The sequence below is a fragment of the Nesoenas mayeri genome, assembly GCF_963082525.1.
Source record: "Nesoenas mayeri genome assembly, chromosome: 1".
NCBI lineage: Eukaryota > Metazoa > Chordata > Aves > Columbiformes > Columbidae > Nesoenas > Nesoenas mayeri.
The window spans coordinates 40,943,516-40,962,236 of record NC_137541.1 but is presented as its reverse complement, the minus strand read 5'-3'; the positions used below and the strand labels follow the sequence as shown (position 1 = coordinate 40,962,236).

Sequence of the window (18,721 nt, the reverse complement as noted above, 5' to 3'; positions counted from 1 at the left end):
ACCAGTTACTGCATGAGACCCTGGATGGTGACAGCAATAGGCAGCCTTCGGGAGCCTAGGAAGGTGACTCCAGCTTGGAGCCCCCAGGGTAATGGGAGGAAAGCCAGCAACTTCATTTCCTTCCCTGATCATCTGCTTTCCAAACCTGGGAGTGAAGCTGCCATCCAAAAAGCACCGCAATAAAAAGCAGCCCTCACAGACTTCCCAATTTATCTTTCCTCCACGAGCAGCAGAGCCAGCATTTCCCAGCTCCTTGCCAGCAACCTATTCTTCAGTCTACTTGCTATGCAGCCCTCACCTCCTGCTGCATCCCCCCACCGCTCACCCCTCCCTGCCCTCTCAACACAGGGTCCTTTCCATGGCCAAGCCAAGCACTGGGCAAGGTGTCAGAACCTCCCCAAAGCCTCTGCAGGGCTGGCCTGGCAAAGCACTTGCTCTTGTCAGGTGGGTGAGCAGATTTTTGGCTGCAAATGCTGAAAAGAGGGAGTTTCATTCAAAGATGTCAGCTTTCTGGAGCAGCTCTGCAGATACTAAATGTGCCTTAACCCTTGCTGGACCAATTGATCTCAGCATCCCATTTTGCAGTGGGATGTTTGCTTCCCCCCAAAGACACGGAAGAGTCCCTGGTCTTTCAGCTGCGACAGTATCTCACAGAGGTAAGCTGACTGACACTTTATAAATCCACTCCAGCCATCCTCCTTCAATGTCACCCCCGGATACCCCGTGTCGCCTCCCACTGCCCCCTGAGGTGCTATGGGTACAATCGCAATGGGCACCCCAGGGGTCACGCTGCAAGTGACAGGACAGAAGCTTGGAGGAGGCCAGGAGCAGGAACAGGGGATTTGCAGGACACACAGACAAGCGGTGGTGACTGGGTAGGGGGTGAGTGAGGCAGGAGTGGTGCCCGAGCAGAGTGCCAGGACAAAGGTGACTTTGGGCACAAAACCCTCCCATGTACATGGCCAGGACCACAAACCAGGTTGCAGTGTTACCAGCCCTGGGCTCACCCCGACCACAGAAGATCCCTCCAGGACTGGGCACCCCAGGATAGCTTGCAGCTTGGGGCAAGGAGCTGCTGATGGCTGCGGACTCGGACATGACCCCACTCCCATGCATTACATACCCAAAAAGCACCCTCTACCTGCCCTGCATCATGCCACCTACCTCTTTCCACAGGCACAGGGCGATGGGATGTGGCTGCTTCCCTTGGCATCAGCCGGGGCCCGGCTGGGATGAGTCAGGCTTCTTTCCCAGCCGGGGAGAAGAGACCCGCTCCGGGAGAGCAGAGTGACAGCGAGAGGCGACAGGCGCGGGGCGGGAGGGAGGGATGGCGGGAGCAGCCGCGGCTGGCAGGAGCGTGCGGGGATGACACGCAGCCAGCAGCGTGGCCTCATTTCCCACCGGGGCTCCTGGGGGCTTCCCCCATCGCCTCCCCAGCAGCCTCAGCCCCACTCCAGCCTCCCCAGGGCACCCCACCAGTGGCTTCCCCCCCAAAGGAGGGACAGTCTGCAACCAATTGCATCCCCACGCAGGGGGGGCATTTTAGCAGCAGTCGTTATGGCAACGGGCCTCCCGAGCTCACCCGCACATGGTACCCAGGCGAGAGCCACAGGAGAAGCGGCTGCAGGATGCTCTGCCTCCTCTGGCATCACCTGCAGCCCACGCTGCAGTGCTGGAGGACCAGTTCTCCACTGGGTTGAGAAGGAAGGATGGGGCTGAGGAGGAGGAGAAGTGTTGGGGGAGATGTGTGAGCTCGAGTTGATGGAAATTTTGGGGATTTTAAGGCTCCATAGATTTACTGGTGTGCCCACTCCGGGCTCTGGGGGTTGGTGGCTTGTCAGTGGCGGGATGGACGCAGAGAGAGGAAGGGGTGGGAGAGGGAAGGTTAGTGTTCCCTTTAGGGGTTTTACGCAAAAATGAAACAATCAACACTTTGAACAAAAGTATGTTACATCAGAAAACAGCAAAACATTGCTGTCTGAAGGAATATTTTTGCTTTCAATGAAATATTTTGATTCCTGAATCCATACCTGGCTCTGTTATTGCTACTGCTCCTGAAAGACGTTTTGTTAAAACATTTTCAGCTTTTCATCGGTACAGAAATAGCAACAACCAAGCTGGTTTGGTTTTTTGCTTGTTTGTTTCTTTCCCTTTTGTACACAGGGAAATGTTTATTGTGACCCAGAAGTCATTTAAAACACAAATATTTTAACAAAATCCAACAACTGGTTTTGGCCCCAAGAGCTGCCTGCTCTCCTGCCTGCACTCTCCAGCCCTGCCTGGTTAGTCTCTGACACCTACTGCTCTGCAAACACACTATGGCAGGTGGTTGTAAAGTCTTGCAGGGCTAATAATACCCATCAAACCGATTTTGTGCCTGCTACGTGCCTATGCCCCAGGAGCTGTGAGGTGTGAGGTTTGGCTTCCCAGTAGATTGTGTTTCAGGCACAAATGCATTTGTCCCCTCCCCAAGCCAACCTGTGGATGGTGACAGAGCCCATGTGGGCTTGCTGACTCCAAAGCCAATGCACCTAAGGGGTATGTCGCCTGGTCTGTGCCAGGGTTTCAGCCCTCAGTGCGGAGATCAAGCGGTGCTTGGAGCCTTGGAAGCTGGATGGCATGCTCTGTGATTTCCTCCTCATCCTCCTTTTGTCCTCCCAAGCCTCACTTCTGCTCGATGTAACTTCACAATAGCTTAAAAGCATTGACTTTAGGCTTGCAGTCCTCCCATGCCTAGTAGGATATCTGCACAGAGGACAAGATCCATTAGAATTAGCTAGCTGCTTCTTGGTTTGCTCCAGCAAGGTGGGCACTCCACATGATGGCCATGTGCCTCCAGAGGAGAGCATGCAATTGCACCGTAATTTTAACTTCACTGAAGTTCAGCTGTGATACCCACCTTGACCACCAGTCCAGTAACTGCTTCACTAATCCCACTGCAGTGGGAGGAAAACAGAAGCCTCATGGTTTTGACCATATTGGCAGAGAAACATGTGATTTGGACAAACCAAAAACGAAAGAGATTTTTAAAAAAATAATGTTGAAAGGATATCATTTATTTAGTTCCCAGAGCAAATCCTAAGGGCAGGCAAAGATGCAGAACTTTTGAGATGGCAGAAGGTAAACCACTTTCCAGGTATGCAGAGAAAATGAGAGGAAGATCAGTGGTGGCTGGCATGAGGTGGGAGATCATTTCTCCAAGAGAGCAGTCAGTGCCACCCTGTTAGGGCCTGCTGGGCCAGGTGTCCTGGAGGACATTGTGCTGAAATGTGTGTGATCTGCCCCCATCGACAGCCATTTGTCCCAGCTCTCTGCTCTAGGTCACCCCAGGGGGACACCAGAGCCAGCATGTGTCCATTAGGCTGCAACTTCTCCCTGGGTTTAAGCTCAGGCTTCATGCTTGCATGCTGGTCCTGCAGCCAGAGCTCCAGAACAGCAGCAGTTTTGTAACGTGGGGTCATTTTTTTCCCCCGGCTCCCTTCCCTGCCATGCCAGCACTGGGAGGGCACAGCGAGCAGGAGGGATCACCTTTCTCTGCAGCTGTCACCACACAGGTGGGCTCTGCAAGCCGTGGCTCAACATGCTTCAAGGGGAAATCCCCCAGGCTGAGTTTGAAGCGCCCTTGGGGGCAGCAGGAAATGGGGAGCAGGCATCGTGCTGCTGGAGCTGTGCTCTCAGCCTCCCTGCCCTGTGGTGGTCTCTGACACTGTGGCAGCTGTGTTGCTGCCTGTGACAGGGCTCTCAGGTGCTGTCACATCCTTTGGCTTCCAACAAGAGCTGCAGCATTGAGATGGCTCCAGGCACCAACGTGTCTCCGACAGCTCGAACCACATGGAAATGCCCCAGCTGCAGTTCATCTTTCACTATGAATAAGGCTGCCGTCTGCCACTCAGCATCTTCCAGGCATAAGTGTGTGGATATCATCCTGGCCAGTGCCTGGGGGGCTCACAGCCCCTTCCACTGGCTTGGAGGAAGCCCCAGAGCATCTGTGCACACATGAGCCCCCCAAAGCTGTTCACCCCAGGATACCTGCCCCACCACCAAGCCTACGACTCAATTGGACTACATGATCTTTTGAGGTCCCTTCCAATCCCAAACATTCTGTGATTCTGTGAAATTCACCTGTGCAATGAAGGAGAGTGCAGGGTCAGATTTGACAAGAGAGGGACACGCAGACAGAGCAGGTGTCACGAAACCCTTCTCAGACAAAAGCACTGGCTGGAAAAAGAGGAGATGTTTATGCAACCTCAGACAAACACTTCCTGCTTGTAACATGACCATAAATCACAGCATGAATGACATACTGAGCTCAGCTTAATCCCAAGCCTGATTAAGAATTATTCCAATTTTTCCTGACAAGTTTCCTCACTGTTCTTTAGTGTACTTTAGGCTTTTCTCAGCATCTCCTGAGATGATCAGACACAAGTCCCTGCCCATCTTTAAGGCAGTACTAGTCCCCCAAATACTACACTCTCAAGCTAGGTAAAGGCATGGGAGGTGGACTTTATCAGACTAGCCTCCCGCAAGGTCCACAGAAGAGGACAAAACTCCAGCGAGAGTCACAGAAATCCTTCCCTGCTGAGCTGCTGGAGGTGAGGGAATGGCTGTAGGATGCAGAAGGTCCCCTGGATGCGTGGCAGGACATCAGTCAGATACTCTGGTGGGAAAGCAGAGTAACCTGCCTTCTGGGTGCTACTGCAGCTTCAAATGAGGAAACACCTTTGAGAAGCTTTGCTGAGTTGATCATAAAGCTGAGGAAATGTACATGGCGAATTAAATTAAAGAGCAGAATGCAAAAAGCTGATTTACTTTGGGTTTAATGATAGCTGGCGAGAGACTTTGCCAAAGGAAGCTGAAGTTGCCAGCAACATATGTGGAAATGTCATTAGTTTCCCTAATAATTTGCACTTTCTGCAAATGATATAATTTTCATCTGCTAGTGAGAGACCAAGCAAAACCAAATACATGAGTTTGTGTTCTGCATGCTTCCTGAGCAGCACTGCAAGAGGTCAGCCCAGAGCCAGTGACACATGGCCAGGTGACATCTCACAAAACTCATGCTGAGCGGGGCTGGGATGAACCCATCGCTGCCAGGAGGTCTGGGGGTGGGTGCTGAGATAACTGGGACCATGCTGGGGTCAGCATTGCTCCTGAGACCATCCCCAAAGCCTGTCTCCATTGCTCCTCTGTCTGTCTGGGGAAAACTGAGAGAGAAATCAGAGAGAAAATATCCTGAGACTGAGTCACCAGCCCACTGGATAAACTGCACATCAAGGATATCCAAGGGCAATGTGTGTTGTACAATATTTTTTGTAGCGGCCAGTGCTGTCCTGCTGCAGGAGTAACTGCACCATTCCCAGGGAACACTGATGATGGCCAAGTGTTGTGCTTTAACCCCAGTTAGAAATCAAAACTACAACGGCCACTTGCTCATTCCCCCTCTCCAGCCCCCAGGTAGGGGAGAGAATAAAAAGGGAATGGAGAAACTCATGGATTGAGATGAAAACACTTTAATACAATAACAAAAGAATACTAATATACTACTAATAATAATATATAAAAATGAAAATAAAATAAATATAAAATAAGTGATACTCACTGCAGTTCCTCATGAACTTCATCCATGCTGAGCAGCCAGTCCTGGGAAGAGAGTACCCTGGTCCCAAACAGCTGATCCCGGAGAGAGAGTGACAAAAGCCAAAAAAGCAGAAAGACTCAGAGGCCACTGCGACATGACAGAACAGCCAACAGGCCAAACAAAGGAACTCACAAACAGATCCCAACTGGAACAGAGCAGAACCAGAACTGGTCTCCCCAGATGGAAAACTCAACTCCATTATGTACAAGGCATGATGTTAATGGCATGCAATACTCTCACTGATCAGCCTGGATGTCAGACAAGGTCTGTCCCATCCATGCCCCTCTTCCAAGCTGCCTCACACCTGTAGATAGAGAGCCCAGAAAGATCTTGGTCTCCCAGACAACAACTAAGAACAGTAAGTTCTAACATTCTCTTCATTACAAGTCAAAACCACTGGAAAATTACTTGAAGAAAAACGTGTTATCTTATTATTCTCAAACTAAATCAAAACAATGACTGTGTTAACTATGAAAAAGAAAAGTTTCTAACTGTATGAACAAAATTAACTTGGTTTCAGTCAGATCAGCACACCAGGCCAAGTCTTGCTGTCGCTAATTGCCTTCATCGGCAGCACCAGTGCATCTTCACAGGGGCCACATTACACCTCTACTCATTTTTGGAATGGTTTGTGCCACCAGAGCAATGGACAATAGCCAAGAGAGTGAAATCAGGAGCTCTCCCCTTCTGTGTCATGCCCTGCTCTCTGTCTGTGCCAGGGGACAGTGCACTAACACCCCCACTTCAACTCTCCTGCACTGCTCAGAAACGGAGATCAACGCATATTCCTGCTTTGCAAACTGGAAGTGGGGCAGAGAGAGGTGAAACAGCCTGGCATAGTCACACAGTGATATGTAAAATACACCCCAGCCTGCAACACCAAGCATGTCTCATCCCTCTCCCTTCCTCTCCTTACTGATCTACAGATCTAGACAAGAGCCGCAGGCACGTTGCCAGTCTGAAGTCTCCACCTCCGTATGCCATCCTCTACCATGAAATGTAAATGCTGCCTTTGGACATTAGATCTATTTTAAACAGATGGGTAAATAGCCAACAAGGGTGCAGGACGATGATTCCTGTTCTCCCCCCTGGTTCCCCACAGAGCTGAGCTTGCTCTGCAGGCTTTGCGTCCCCACAGAGCAGCCCTGCAGGCATTTCAAAGAGGAAGGAAAGCAAAGTGAATCTGCCTGATGTAGCTCACCACGCCAGCTGTCAGGCAATGGCTTTGCATGCCAGAAGGAAACTGGCTGTGCCAAAGCCTGGACTTTCAGGCAGGGACCATCCGCACTATTATTGCCCCCTCCGAGTCACCCTCAGGTGGGCCATGCACCCAAGGGTCCTTTGTTCATAAGGGGGCTATGGGGGGAGTGTCCCCTCCTGCAAAAGGGTGCAGGGAGGGTGAGGCACACAGAGGACGGACTGGGGCGAATCTCTGTGTCCCTGTGGGACGGCGGGGTCAGCCCTGTGGAGGGAAGTCTGGCAAGGGACGGCCAAGAAACCTGATGGGGACAAGGAAAAATAACTGTGGGATTGGTGGTAGCTCATCTGGACACTGGTGTCACCAGAAACCTGGAACAACAGAGAGGACAGTGAGCTTGTCCCTAATCAGACACTGAAGCCACCCAGGTCTTTCTGCAGGCAATGGGCAGTAGCAGGGGGATGAAAGAGTAGAAACACTTTTCAGGTGGGTGCTGCAGCTTTTAGAGTATTTCTACACCCTCAGCAGCCCAAAAGCAGTGCTGTGCAAATTGCTCTCTATGCTCCCCCAGCTCGGGAACTGGTTCTCATTATTTACTGCATCTGCCTGCCTCCCTTCTTTAGAATATGTCTGCCCTGGATTCATCCTCCCTTCCCCCCACCAAACTCAACAACAACCAGAAATATCCTGTAATCTCTTCTGCTTCACCTGTAATTTGTCTCATGCTGGCAACGAGCGGAACCGTCTGCCTTTGTCAAGATCAAAAAAGCCACGGCAGCCATGTGATGTCAGCTTACATTAAACCCCCTGCTCTCTCCCTTCCACCTCCCCTCTCTGCCTTGCTGCAGAGGGGGAGGATACATCTTCTGCATCTTCATCCTCCTGTGGCCTTCTTCCTCCCATTGGCACATCGCCTGCCATTTGAAGGTGTCCTGGTTGAAGGGGCAGGGAGAGCCAGCCCCAGCAGGCAGCTGAGGGCATCCCAGACCCTCCTCCACACTGAGCTGGAGTCAAGGGTTGAGCATTGTGGACCACGGGCCACCGAGGGACACTAAACTTCCAAGGGCTTTACATCGCTGTACGTCATTCTCCTGCTCTGACCTTGGCATAAGAAAAGCTCAGTCTCCATCCATAACCGCTGTGCTTCTGCATGGGCTCCCTCCTGCCTGTATCATGGTGCCCAGGAAGGCGCCCGGGAAGGGGCAGGATGGGGGCTGGGGCTGCTGGAGCTGCTGCAAAACCTTGCACAGAGCCATTTAGCATACAAAGCTGGACAGAGCTGCTGTACACTGTCAGGGAAATTCCTTTCCATGGCTGTTATATCAAGCAGTCTTTATGGCATGAAAGTGCATTAACTTTGTTAACATATGGTAGTTCACATTACACAGAATCACAGAATCACAAAATCACAGAATGTTAGGGATTGGAAGGGAACTCTAAAGATCATCCAGTCCAATTCCCCTGCAGGAGCAGGAACACCCAGATGAGGTTACAAAGGAAAGCGTTCAGGCAGGTTTTGAATGTCTCCAGAGAAGCAGACTCCACAACCGCCCTGGGCAGCCTGTTCCAGTGCTCTGTTACCCTCACCGAGAAGAAGTTTCTTCTCATATTTAAGTGGAACCTTTCATGTTCCAGTTTGTACCCATTGCCCCTTGTCCTGTCATTGGTTGTCACCCAGAAGAGCCTGGCTCCATCCTCGTGACACTCACCCTTTATGTATTTGTAAACATTAATGAGGTCGCCCCTCAGTCTCCTCCAAGCTAAAGAGACCCAGCTCCCCCAGCCTTTCCTCATAAGGGAGATGCTCCACTCCCTTCATCATCTTTGTGGCTCTGCGCTGGACTCTCTCCAGCGGTTCCCTGTCCTTCTTGAACCGAGGGGCCCAGAACTGGACACAATACACCAAAATGTAAGAAATAGTGGAATTTTGCTGGAGCTTGTGTTTTTTTTTTTTTGTTTTCAGGCTGAAGCAAAACAGTGGGCATCAGCTCATCTCCAGGACCAGAGGGACAGCCCAGCCCTGGACACAAGGACTTTGCTTCTCGAAAGTTTTGGGCTGTCCTTGATACCCCTGGTGACGCCTACCCCTCTTCCATGCCTTTGAAACACATGAGCATGACCTGGTGTCACTGGTGAGTGCTCCTGATACCACGGGCGCTCGGATTAACGATCAGTATGTGCTTGATAGCGATTAGCCAAGCCGTGCGGCACCTGAACGCTTGGCGGGTACCGGCCCCGTGTCACGCACCCCAGGGCCCCACAGTGACCGGGACGCCCCGCGCACGGCCGCAAGCCCCGCAGCGCCCCCTCCCGCCCGCCCGTTCGCTCCGTGCGCGCCCAATGCGCAAGCGCGCTGGAAGTCCCGCCCCCCCAGACCCCGCCCCCGACGCGCCCCACGGCGAGCGGCGGCAGTTTGAATCGCGGCGCTGCCTGACGCGGGCATGGCGGTGCTGCGGCCCTTCAGCAAGCTCCCGGAGCTCAACTCCGCCGTCTTATTGGTAGGTCCGGCACTGGGGAGGCCGCAACCCGTCCCCGCCACCCCTTCCCCCGTTCAGGGCCCGGCTCTGCCGTCAGCGCCCGCCTCTCCCGGAGCCTCCGCGGGCCGCGCCTCGGGGGTAACGGCCGCGCCGGCCCCGCCCCCCACGAGGATAGGCCACCTAGCTGCGATATGCAAATTGTTCCCTGGGGCTGGCCCCGCCCCCTGGCACGGGTTCGCGCGGGACCCGTCGCGGTGGCGGGGCTGCCCCCGATCGGGTGCTGCCTCCGGGCGGGCTGTGACCGTGGTTTTCCGTCCTGTTTGCGCAGCTGGTCGGTTCGGAGGGAGACTTACAGCAGAAGCTGGCGGAGACTATCCTCCAAGAGAAGAAGGACTTCACGGTGAATGTGTGAGTGGTGGGGAGGGGGATGCGCCGCCTGCGGTCTCGACCCCAGGCCCGCGGCGAGTTCGTGCGGGGACCCTCTGCCACCTTGTCCAGGAGATGGAGACAAAGCAGCGGCTGTGCTGCGGAGACACGAAAAGTTCCAGCTTCAGAAATGCATGCGCCAAAATCGCCTACAAATGCAGCCTCTACCGAAGTGGTGGTAGTTGGAACTGCAGGGCGTTCGTTGCAAAGAAAGAACTTTCGTATGAACACTAGAGTGCACTACTGCACAGCTGCGACTGGCGTCCGCAAAAGGCAAACCTCGCTGTCTGCAGGGCAAGCAGTTTAGGCATCATTAGAAACGGAATGGAAATAATTCTCACGTATTCATCATGTTCACTATCCACATACCGTTAGACTTTGCATGTTAAATAGGTGTTTAATTAATAAATTGCGAAGGTTTGAGAGGAACAGAGACGTTTTATTTTTTTTTTTTTCTTCTGGGAGATAGGCATATACAGGAATTAAACATCCTGGGATAAGTACAATACTTGCAGCTACTTGAAACCAAATAAGTTCTCCTGAAAGATGTCCATTACTTTTGGTCCTCTTCATAGCTGTTTTCTGATTTGTATGCGTGCACGTGCTTTTTCTCCTCAAGCTATTAAGATGCATTTGGAATTTTAACTTTAGCTGCATGACAAGTGCTGTCTTAAAAGCTTGATTAACTAACTTTTTATGATATAATGTCCTTGACAGCTCTCTTGCCAAGACCAAATGAGTTTAGTCAGCTATTCAGAAGGTGTTTGTGTTATTTCGCTGCTGTAATCCAAGGCTATGCAGTAAAGGCAAACACAGGCTAATGTTCTACTAGCTAATTAGACTGACTGTACTGCTCTGATCATGGCACATTGGATGCTTGTGCTAACTAGTAGTAAATTAGTTACTCAATTTTCTATGCAAATCCTGCAGCTTTTGCTATGCTGTGGAGTGCCATAACTAGATGGCTACTGATACTAAAGCTGGGTAACTACCCAAAGGCATGGAAACTTATGCTCATACTACAGAGCAAAAGAAGTCTCTGTGCTAGTATCATCAGGGAAGCAGAAGTCTGTGGCAGTTTTTTTTCCCCATTGTGTTGCTTTGGGTTTATACACATTACAAAGTAATATAGTGTCTTGTCTGGCAGGTTTACTTGCCAGGTACAGCTGTTGGCAGAATTGCAGGGCTGGGGTTTTTGTGCCTCTTCCCACTGTGTGTGTGTGGGGAAAAAAAGTCTTCTGTAGCACAATCTGGAGGCTGCTGACATCACTCAGTGATGGTGGTTTAAATATAGTAGAATTCCAAATCGCGGAGCTTCCCTCTCTTCCCCAACACTGAGATCTCATACTTTCACCTTAGCTTCTCCCTAAATTTTACCTTAAAATTGTAAGCTTGTTTGTGTTGCAATGTGTCTTTCAAGTACACTTGGCTCATATCATGTGTTAGTTTCAGAACGTTTTTGTCAAAGCATACCTTTCTTAAAAATATTAAACAAAACACCTTTATTTGGAGTCTGGCAGACAAAACTACAAACTGCATATGATTGGTAGAAAGAAATGTGTACTGTTGTCTGTGGCTGCTGATAAAACTAGTAAGTCCTTAAGATTTAATTGCTAGAAGCAATATGGCCAAAGGAGACCAAAATCTGTGTTTCTGTCTTGGCTTCCAGAGAGTAATGGATTGTGAGAGTGGATGTTGTGAGACTGAAAAACATGGTGCTGAAAATCTTTGAATCTTCGCTGTGGAAGGCCCAGATATGCAGGACTGAAGCTTTTTTTTTTCTGGAAGAGACACTAAATGAAAAATCCCCACCCTGTAATTCTTCCAGCAGTTCTCTCAGCAATGGTGGTGGTGTGTAAAAGGGCACCTGAACTAACCTAGTACCTCTTGACACAGTGAAAGGTATAAAAAGGGTGGTAATGGTATAAGAGAAGCTGTAAGCTCTTTATGAGTTCATTTATAAAGCTATGCTAGTGAGAAATTTCTAGTTTAAGGTTTTTTAAATACAACATAATTTTCTGTACCATGGACACCTGAGAAGGTAGTGTGTCCTGTGTGAACGTATGACCAGTATTTCTGGAATCTGACAGGGAAGCACAGATGCATTTTAACTGAAAGTTGGCAGTAAAATATACCAGTAAAGCACTGGGCTTCACTTTGTTAGATAGGACTCTCCTTAACAATTAAAAAAAAATGACTGCCATACTGATCTCTGTGGAGAAAATGTTCTTGTGAGTCTTGTTATGCTCTAATAAGCTTCCCATTATAAACAGCCCTGTCTAGCAAGTATCATTGTGGCTGTCAGCAACTATGAGTAGGCTTAAGATATGAAAATACCACTTGAAGAATCACAGTGTCTCTCCAGTGCCCACGTATTTGGTAATTAGCAGGCTTCTCGGTAACCTGCTACATGGCGAACTGCAATGGTTATGTGGTTATGCTGAAGTGGATGCTGCCTTGCCGAGCTGTTTGGTTAAACTGGCAAATTTATTCTCTTTCAGCCACATTGCTACATCCCTCCCCTTACCTTCTGAGAGAGAGCACCTTCGGCCCAGGATAGATATGATTGTGTTTATGATTGACATCAAGAACAAATACAGGTAAAAGAAGGGCAAAAATATGAGAGGGGAAACTGATATTCTTTCTTGGATTGATGGCTAAATCTGCATTATTACTGAGTCAGAATCGCTGAATAGAGGATTTCAAACCTAGGACTTGCTGTGGTGGAACAGCTCAGTAATATATGCAGTGGTTTTCTGGCCTCCAGCAATGGATCAGTACTGAACCACTCTGTCTGATAACATGCCTGTTGTGCACTAAGTCACCATAGCAGAGAAGGCAGAATTTATTCCTGCATCTGGATATGGGGTGATATGAATTGAGCTTTGGAAAGACGTTGTCTGTAAAATTAGGTGGAAATGATGGTGGTGCTGTGAAGTTTGGTTACTATGCAGATGGCTGATGTGTGCTGGGCAGTGCTACCTAATAACCAGCCAGTTGCTGCATCTGTGTCCCCAGTTCACTGATACTGCTGATCAAGTGGGATCAGCCCTATAGACGTCTCCAGGCAGAAAAGAAAGGCCTGCAGGGATCGATCCATTTTCTTGCATCTCGTGCTCATCTTTGTGCCCATGCCGTAAGGCTTCCTAAGGCACAGAAGTCAGCATTTTATTACTTATTTAACTTGTGACTGATGATCCTGGTCTCTCATTTACTAAAAATGACAGTCCCAGCTGCATACTTACAGCACAGATGGCGCCTCAGAAATGTGTGGGCTAGCTCTTCCGAAAGAGCCAAAGTAGCGCTGAAGTCTTGTTGGATGTTAATGAGTTGGGATGCTTAGTGTCTGCAAATCATGGAGGACACTGTTCCAACTAAGTCTGACTGTTGAGTCTTGTGTAGAAAGGATATGTTATGGATTATTAAACAGCTGTGGGTATTACAGAGGTCTCTGATGCCATGCTTTTAGCATAGAGCATAATTGTGCCAGCTCACAGATCAGCAGATGTTAACATCATTGGTTTTCTAATTGTGCTTCTGAAAGTTACTCCCTTTGTCCTTATGCTGCACTAGTTTTACCTTCCTGCCCAACTGGATTGTCTGTGCTTTTCCGGCAGCTTGAAGAATGTCGAAGATTCGCTAGCTCATGTGGATACCAAATTCTTCCTGGGAAGAGTGTGCTTTCTCGTCACTGGGGGTACGTATGGCAACTGCCCTCCGCCTCCTTTCCAAGCAGCACAACTCACTGTTGCTTTCCTTAAAACAGGGCAGTGACTTAACTTGAAGCAAAACCAAGGAAACCAGTGGCTTTGTTAGAAGCTTTTTAAAAATTATATCTGACCTCATCTGCCTTTTTTTATTGTTTTCATAGATAAAACATGGTTCTCTTATGCTCACTTGCTTTCTCCTTTTTGCTAGCCAGACCTCTTCTCTGTCCCTAATCCTTGAGGAGGGTTTGTGTTATGGATTATTTTTGTTCCTGTGGCACTGCAGAAGTCTGTTCTCTCTGCTCTTGCAGATCTCTCTTAATGATAATCTTAATGAGCAGTGAGGAGTATATGATCCTGTGGTAATAAAATGAATCTAAATGGATGAGCTACTAAACTATTAAGTATAGTTTTAATACAAGACTGGTATCCTTGCTGTGAGCTGTCTGGCTCTGTTGTGTCTTTAATCTGCTCCCCAACCTCCTCCTGAAGCAGAGAGGATGTTTTCCTGCCTATCCTCCCTACTTCATCTCTGAGGGACTGGAGGGGCCAGCTTATACAGCTCAGTGTTGAAACAGTGGTGCCGTGTTCCTGGAATTTGGGGGTCAGGAGACCTAATTCTGGGGTGCAGAAGAACCTTGGCATTGGCTGTTCTGTTGGAGAGAAGTTCTTGGAGACATCACTCAGTAGTATTATACCACATGAACCAGGAGGGCTTTTGATTAATGAGTAGAACACTCTGCCCCTGCTGATAGCATACTGATCCCTTATGCAACATGGTGATGTTACAGTACTCAGTAATGTGGCGATACTATTCCTGCTGTCAGTATTATGAACAACTTCTGTGCTAATTCTGTTGTGAATCTTGTACCACTGTAGTGCTCATTGTAGCATTACCTTCTATGGTGCTCTCAAATAGCTCTGGATCATTTTGCAGATGTGAAATGTCCAGTGTAAGTTGGGGAATGACCTATTAGAGAGCAGTGTAGGGGTAAGGGACCAGGGGGTCCTGGTGGACAGCAGGATGACCGTGAGCCAGCACTGTCCCCTTGTGGCCAAGAAGGCCAATGGCATCCTGGGGTGTATTAGAAGGGTTAGTAAGTCAAGAGAGGTTCTCCTTCCCCTCTACTGTGCCCTGGTGAGACCACACCTGGAATATTGTGTCCAGTTCTGGGCCCCTCAGTTCCAGAAGGACAGGGAACTGCTGGAGAGGGTCCAGCGCAGGGCAACAAAGATGATTAAGGGAGTGGAACATCTCCCTTATGAGGAAAGGCTGAGGGAGCTGGGTCTCTTTAGCTTGGAGGAGACTGAGGGGTGACCTTATTATGTTTATAAATATATAAAGGGTGAGTGTCATGAGGATAGAGCCAGGCTCTTCTTGGTGACAACCAACAGTAGGACAAGGGGTAATGGGTTCAAACAGGAATGCAAGAGGTTCTACTTAAATTTGAGAAAACACTTCTTCTCAGTAAGGGTAACAGAGCACTGGAACAGGCTGACCAGGGAGGTTTTGGAGTCTCCCTCTCTGGAGACATTCAAAACCCACCTGGACGCCTTCCTATGTAACCTCATCTAGGTGTTCCTGCTCCTGCAGGGGGATTGGACTAGATGATCTTTTGAGGTCCCTTCCAGTCCCTAACATGCTGTGATTCCTGTTATTTTTTTTTCACTGAATGTTGATTATGGGACTTGTAATGTGGGGAAACTTTTTCTGTAGTTGGCAGGGTGAATTGCTGCAGTGTAGACATGAATGCTGTCTGGAAACTGGGAGAAAACTATTGCAGTCCTGTGCTGTTCTGTGAGCTGGAGGTAAGGTGCCTATTTGATCTCTGAAGGGATTTGTGAATTCCAATGTTCTCTGATTCCTAGGAACATCATTACATTAGCAACAAATATATATACTTGCACTACTGTTTTGGGTAAGTGTCATAGACCAGACTCTTTCTACAAGACCAGTAGATGTATAGGAGCCTGACTGTCCTTGAAATGAGTCTTCTGGTGTACCTCCTCTTTACTGTGCTGCTTCAAAGCCTCAGGAAGCCAAATCTAAATTAACAAAGACTTCTCTGAAATGCAGTGTCTTGGTACACTTGTTCCTTGGGGGATTTTTCTCTTCCTGGGAGCCCCTGAGCCATTATTTGCCATGTGACTTTATTGCCCACATAGTGCTTCCTGTTAGCCAGGCTTTGTTGCTTCACAGACTGTTTTGCCATCTGATGCGCCACTCTTTCCAATTACCTGCTTGGTCTGGAAAGCTGGAGGGGAGTTTGGCATTTGGTGGTAGAACACTTTTCCGTGTACTCATCATTCCACTCTCAGAGGCACACAGCTCTGAACCCCATACTATTAAGTGGTTTCGGTTTTCTTTTATCTCAGCTATGCACTGCACTTCTTTTTTTTTCCACTGATTAAATCATTTCTCCATTTTTCTTTCCAGTTGGAAGGGACACGGGTTTCCACTGCTCAGCGACTTCTCCGAATGTTACAGATCTGTGCTGGTTACGTACCAGGAGTTTCTGCCTTGTACTTCAGCACGCTGATGACTACCTTCTCATCGTGAGAATTCAGCCAGATTCATCAGTTTTTTTCACTTCAGGCATTCAAGCTGCTACAGTTGGAGTCACATTGGGAAGGTTTTTTGCTTGACTTGTTGTGACCATTGATCCAGAGCTGTTCCTAGTCACTAATCTCTCAAGAAAAACTTGATTCCAGTTCAGAGGATAAGATATAGGTGCTGGGGGGAGGACAGTTTGAATTGAGGATTCCTGTCCATTATTATGTCTGAATCCTCTTCCATGATCAAGTTTGACTTTCAGCCACTTTGCTAGTGGCCAGGAGCTACGTGTTTTACTGAGAGAGTATCAGAAGAACAGACCACTATTCTAAATGCTGCATGTCATGGTTGAATGTCTTAGTTTCAGTGTCCCTGAAGTATTTAGAGAAGAGGCAGGAGGCTCCAGCTTCCTTTTGGATGAAATATAACACCTCAGACTAATGGTGTGAAACCTCGCTGCCAGGTTTTGTCTCTCCACCAAGAGACTAATGGGGAAGGAAGGCTGTCCTGCAGCTTCTGCATAGACTGCAACTGGCAGTTCCTGATCCAGCTGTGTGAGCATCTGCCCAGTGAAGGGCTCGGTATTTCCATGCCTGATACCTCACTGAGGAGGAAGGGACTAAAGGAGATCGCACTTTAGCTTTTATTTAGATCTTGAAAGAAAAAGTCTCCTTTTATCAAGCCCAGGATAACCCTGGCAACCCAGCTTCCAGTGCTGACCAGAGACAAAATACTGCAGATGACTAGAGCAACATACAGAAAACACAATGTCTCTTGCAAGTTTGGTGTATGGTTTATATAACTGTTTAACAGGTTCTTATTCATGCCTTATTCCTACTGCAAATCAGTAGTGTGTTTTGGAGTTCTAACTTAATAAAATGTATAATATTGAATATTTAGTTGTATGCTCTGTCTTTAGGTATGTGATACGGGCTCTAAAACCTACCAACACTTGCACCAGTTTTTCCTGACAGCGAGGCTGGTCCTTGATGGCTGTTTGAACTCCCAGTTAGCTGGTGGGCTGCAGCCACGGTTCCAACCACGTGGTGGTGGCAAAAGCTTTCCAAATACAATCCTTCCTGTGTACTGAGTTGAGCCACCTTACAGTATACAGTTTTTCTTGAAACACTGGGATGTTTTTTACCCAGAATTGCATGCCAGGTAGAAATTAAGCCTAGAGAGAGAGAATGTGTTAAGCTCCGCTCTGGTTTAATTTATTTAATCCCTAATAGTCTGCTTGAATGTTCCCGGGTGCAGAGCTCTAGCTGCGTGTGCTGTTTCGCTTAGCTTGTTTCTGACATCTGTGTGTGAGCAGGAAAAAGCAGAAAGCACTGCAGGCTTAATCAGCTGTGAGTGTTGGCAGTCCTTGCAAAGACAGCTCAGCAAGGCACAAAGCCTGTATCCTTGCTCAGGGGACACACAAATCCCAGCTCCAGTTGTATTGTTGCTGGCAGGGGAGGGCTAGGTTGTTTGTCAGCTGGAACAAAAGGAGCTAAACTATTCAGCTGTGTTATGATGCCCAAAAGGGCTGGACTCTGGCTAAAACCCAAAGGAGAAAGACGTGCAAACTCTCGTGGCTGTGTAAGAAGGATTGGAAGCTTAATGGGCATGCCCTACTTTCAGCTGGCTTTGTGATCGTGAAGGTACCAGCCAGGACGCTGCTACCAGCGAGTGGCAATCATGCTGAGAAAAGTTTCTTTGTTGATTATGCCGTCTTAGCCTCGCTCTCTCTTTGGGTCCCTCATGATAAATGAGACCATGGTTTGGAACAGACTGGTTTCGATTTGCTCTTGATGTGCAGGTGCAGTCTGGGGGAGGGAAGGAAGGACTGCGGCATGAGATGAGCCAGTCTTTCGTGTCCTCCACAACTGCTGTGAGGCAAGGAGACTTCCGTCTCCTAGGTCGCTCTCCATTTGCCTCTAATAACTACGGGGCTCAGGTGAAATCCCTCTGGCCTCGAGAGTAATTTTGCTGTGCTTTCTTAACTGGTGAAAATGAAACTTTCTTTGGTTCACCCAGAACGCTCTGTAGCAACGCGCACGTGCTGCTGTGCATTCCTGCACCTTCAAATATAGGGTCTCTTTTTCCACTACTGTGTTTCGGATGCGGTATTTCTTTCCGTCTACTACTTTCAAAGAAGAAAGATGCTGTTTGTACTTCCTACAGGTGGCCAAATCTCAGCTGGTACAAAATACAGTCTAGTTCCTTAAGAGCAGCATCTCGCTTCACCTTGGGGCAAATATTTTTCTTACTCCTTGGAAAAAGTCTTTACTAGAACTGGCAGGGGAAGTGGAGTGTATCTAAGAATATGACACTGTGTCTCAGGTCCATCATGTTTTACAAAGGAAAGTAGTTGGGACACATCTAAAGCTACAGCTTCAACTATGTAAATACCTCTAGGAACTGTCAGCTATTAGTTTAGACAGGCCATAATGCTGGCCCTACCACAGAAGGCAAGGCAGCCAAGGATTATCTTTCATTTGGACGGAGTAGCCAGGGCTAATGCTTGATGAAGGTCTTGTGAAAGCAGTACTTGGATTGGGATCCGAGGCATGGAAGGCCTGAAGCTGAATTAAGGCTAGTGACTCAGGTTCTGTTGTGTTTAAACATCGTGGAAGAGCTTGCCAAAGCTGGCTGAAATCTAAACTAACAGAAATATTTTGGAGTTACTTGCTTTCTCTTCCTCTCTCTGTTGCCTCAGTTCCCTACCCCTGTGGAGAT

At 48.6% G+C, this 18,721-nt stretch overlaps 1 protein-coding gene across 1 annotated transcript; it reads left to right on the top strand.

Annotated features, from left to right (window-relative positions):
- Positions 1-9,229: 9,229 nt before the first annotated feature.
- On the top strand, positions 9,230-16,006 carry CENPM (centromere protein M; the record flags this gene model as incomplete). The annotated part of the gene is made up of 6 exons (XM_080360712.1): positions 9,230-9,334; positions 9,642-9,721; positions 12,241-12,339; positions 13,357-13,436; positions 15,164-15,255; positions 15,884-16,006. The coding sequence occupies exons 1-6, from the start codon at positions 9,278-9,280 to the stop codon at positions 16,004-16,006; spliced, it is 531 nt and encodes a 176-aa protein (XP_080216838.1). The 5' UTR covers positions 9,230-9,277.
- Between the last annotated feature and the right edge of the window lie 2,715 nt (positions 16,007-18,721).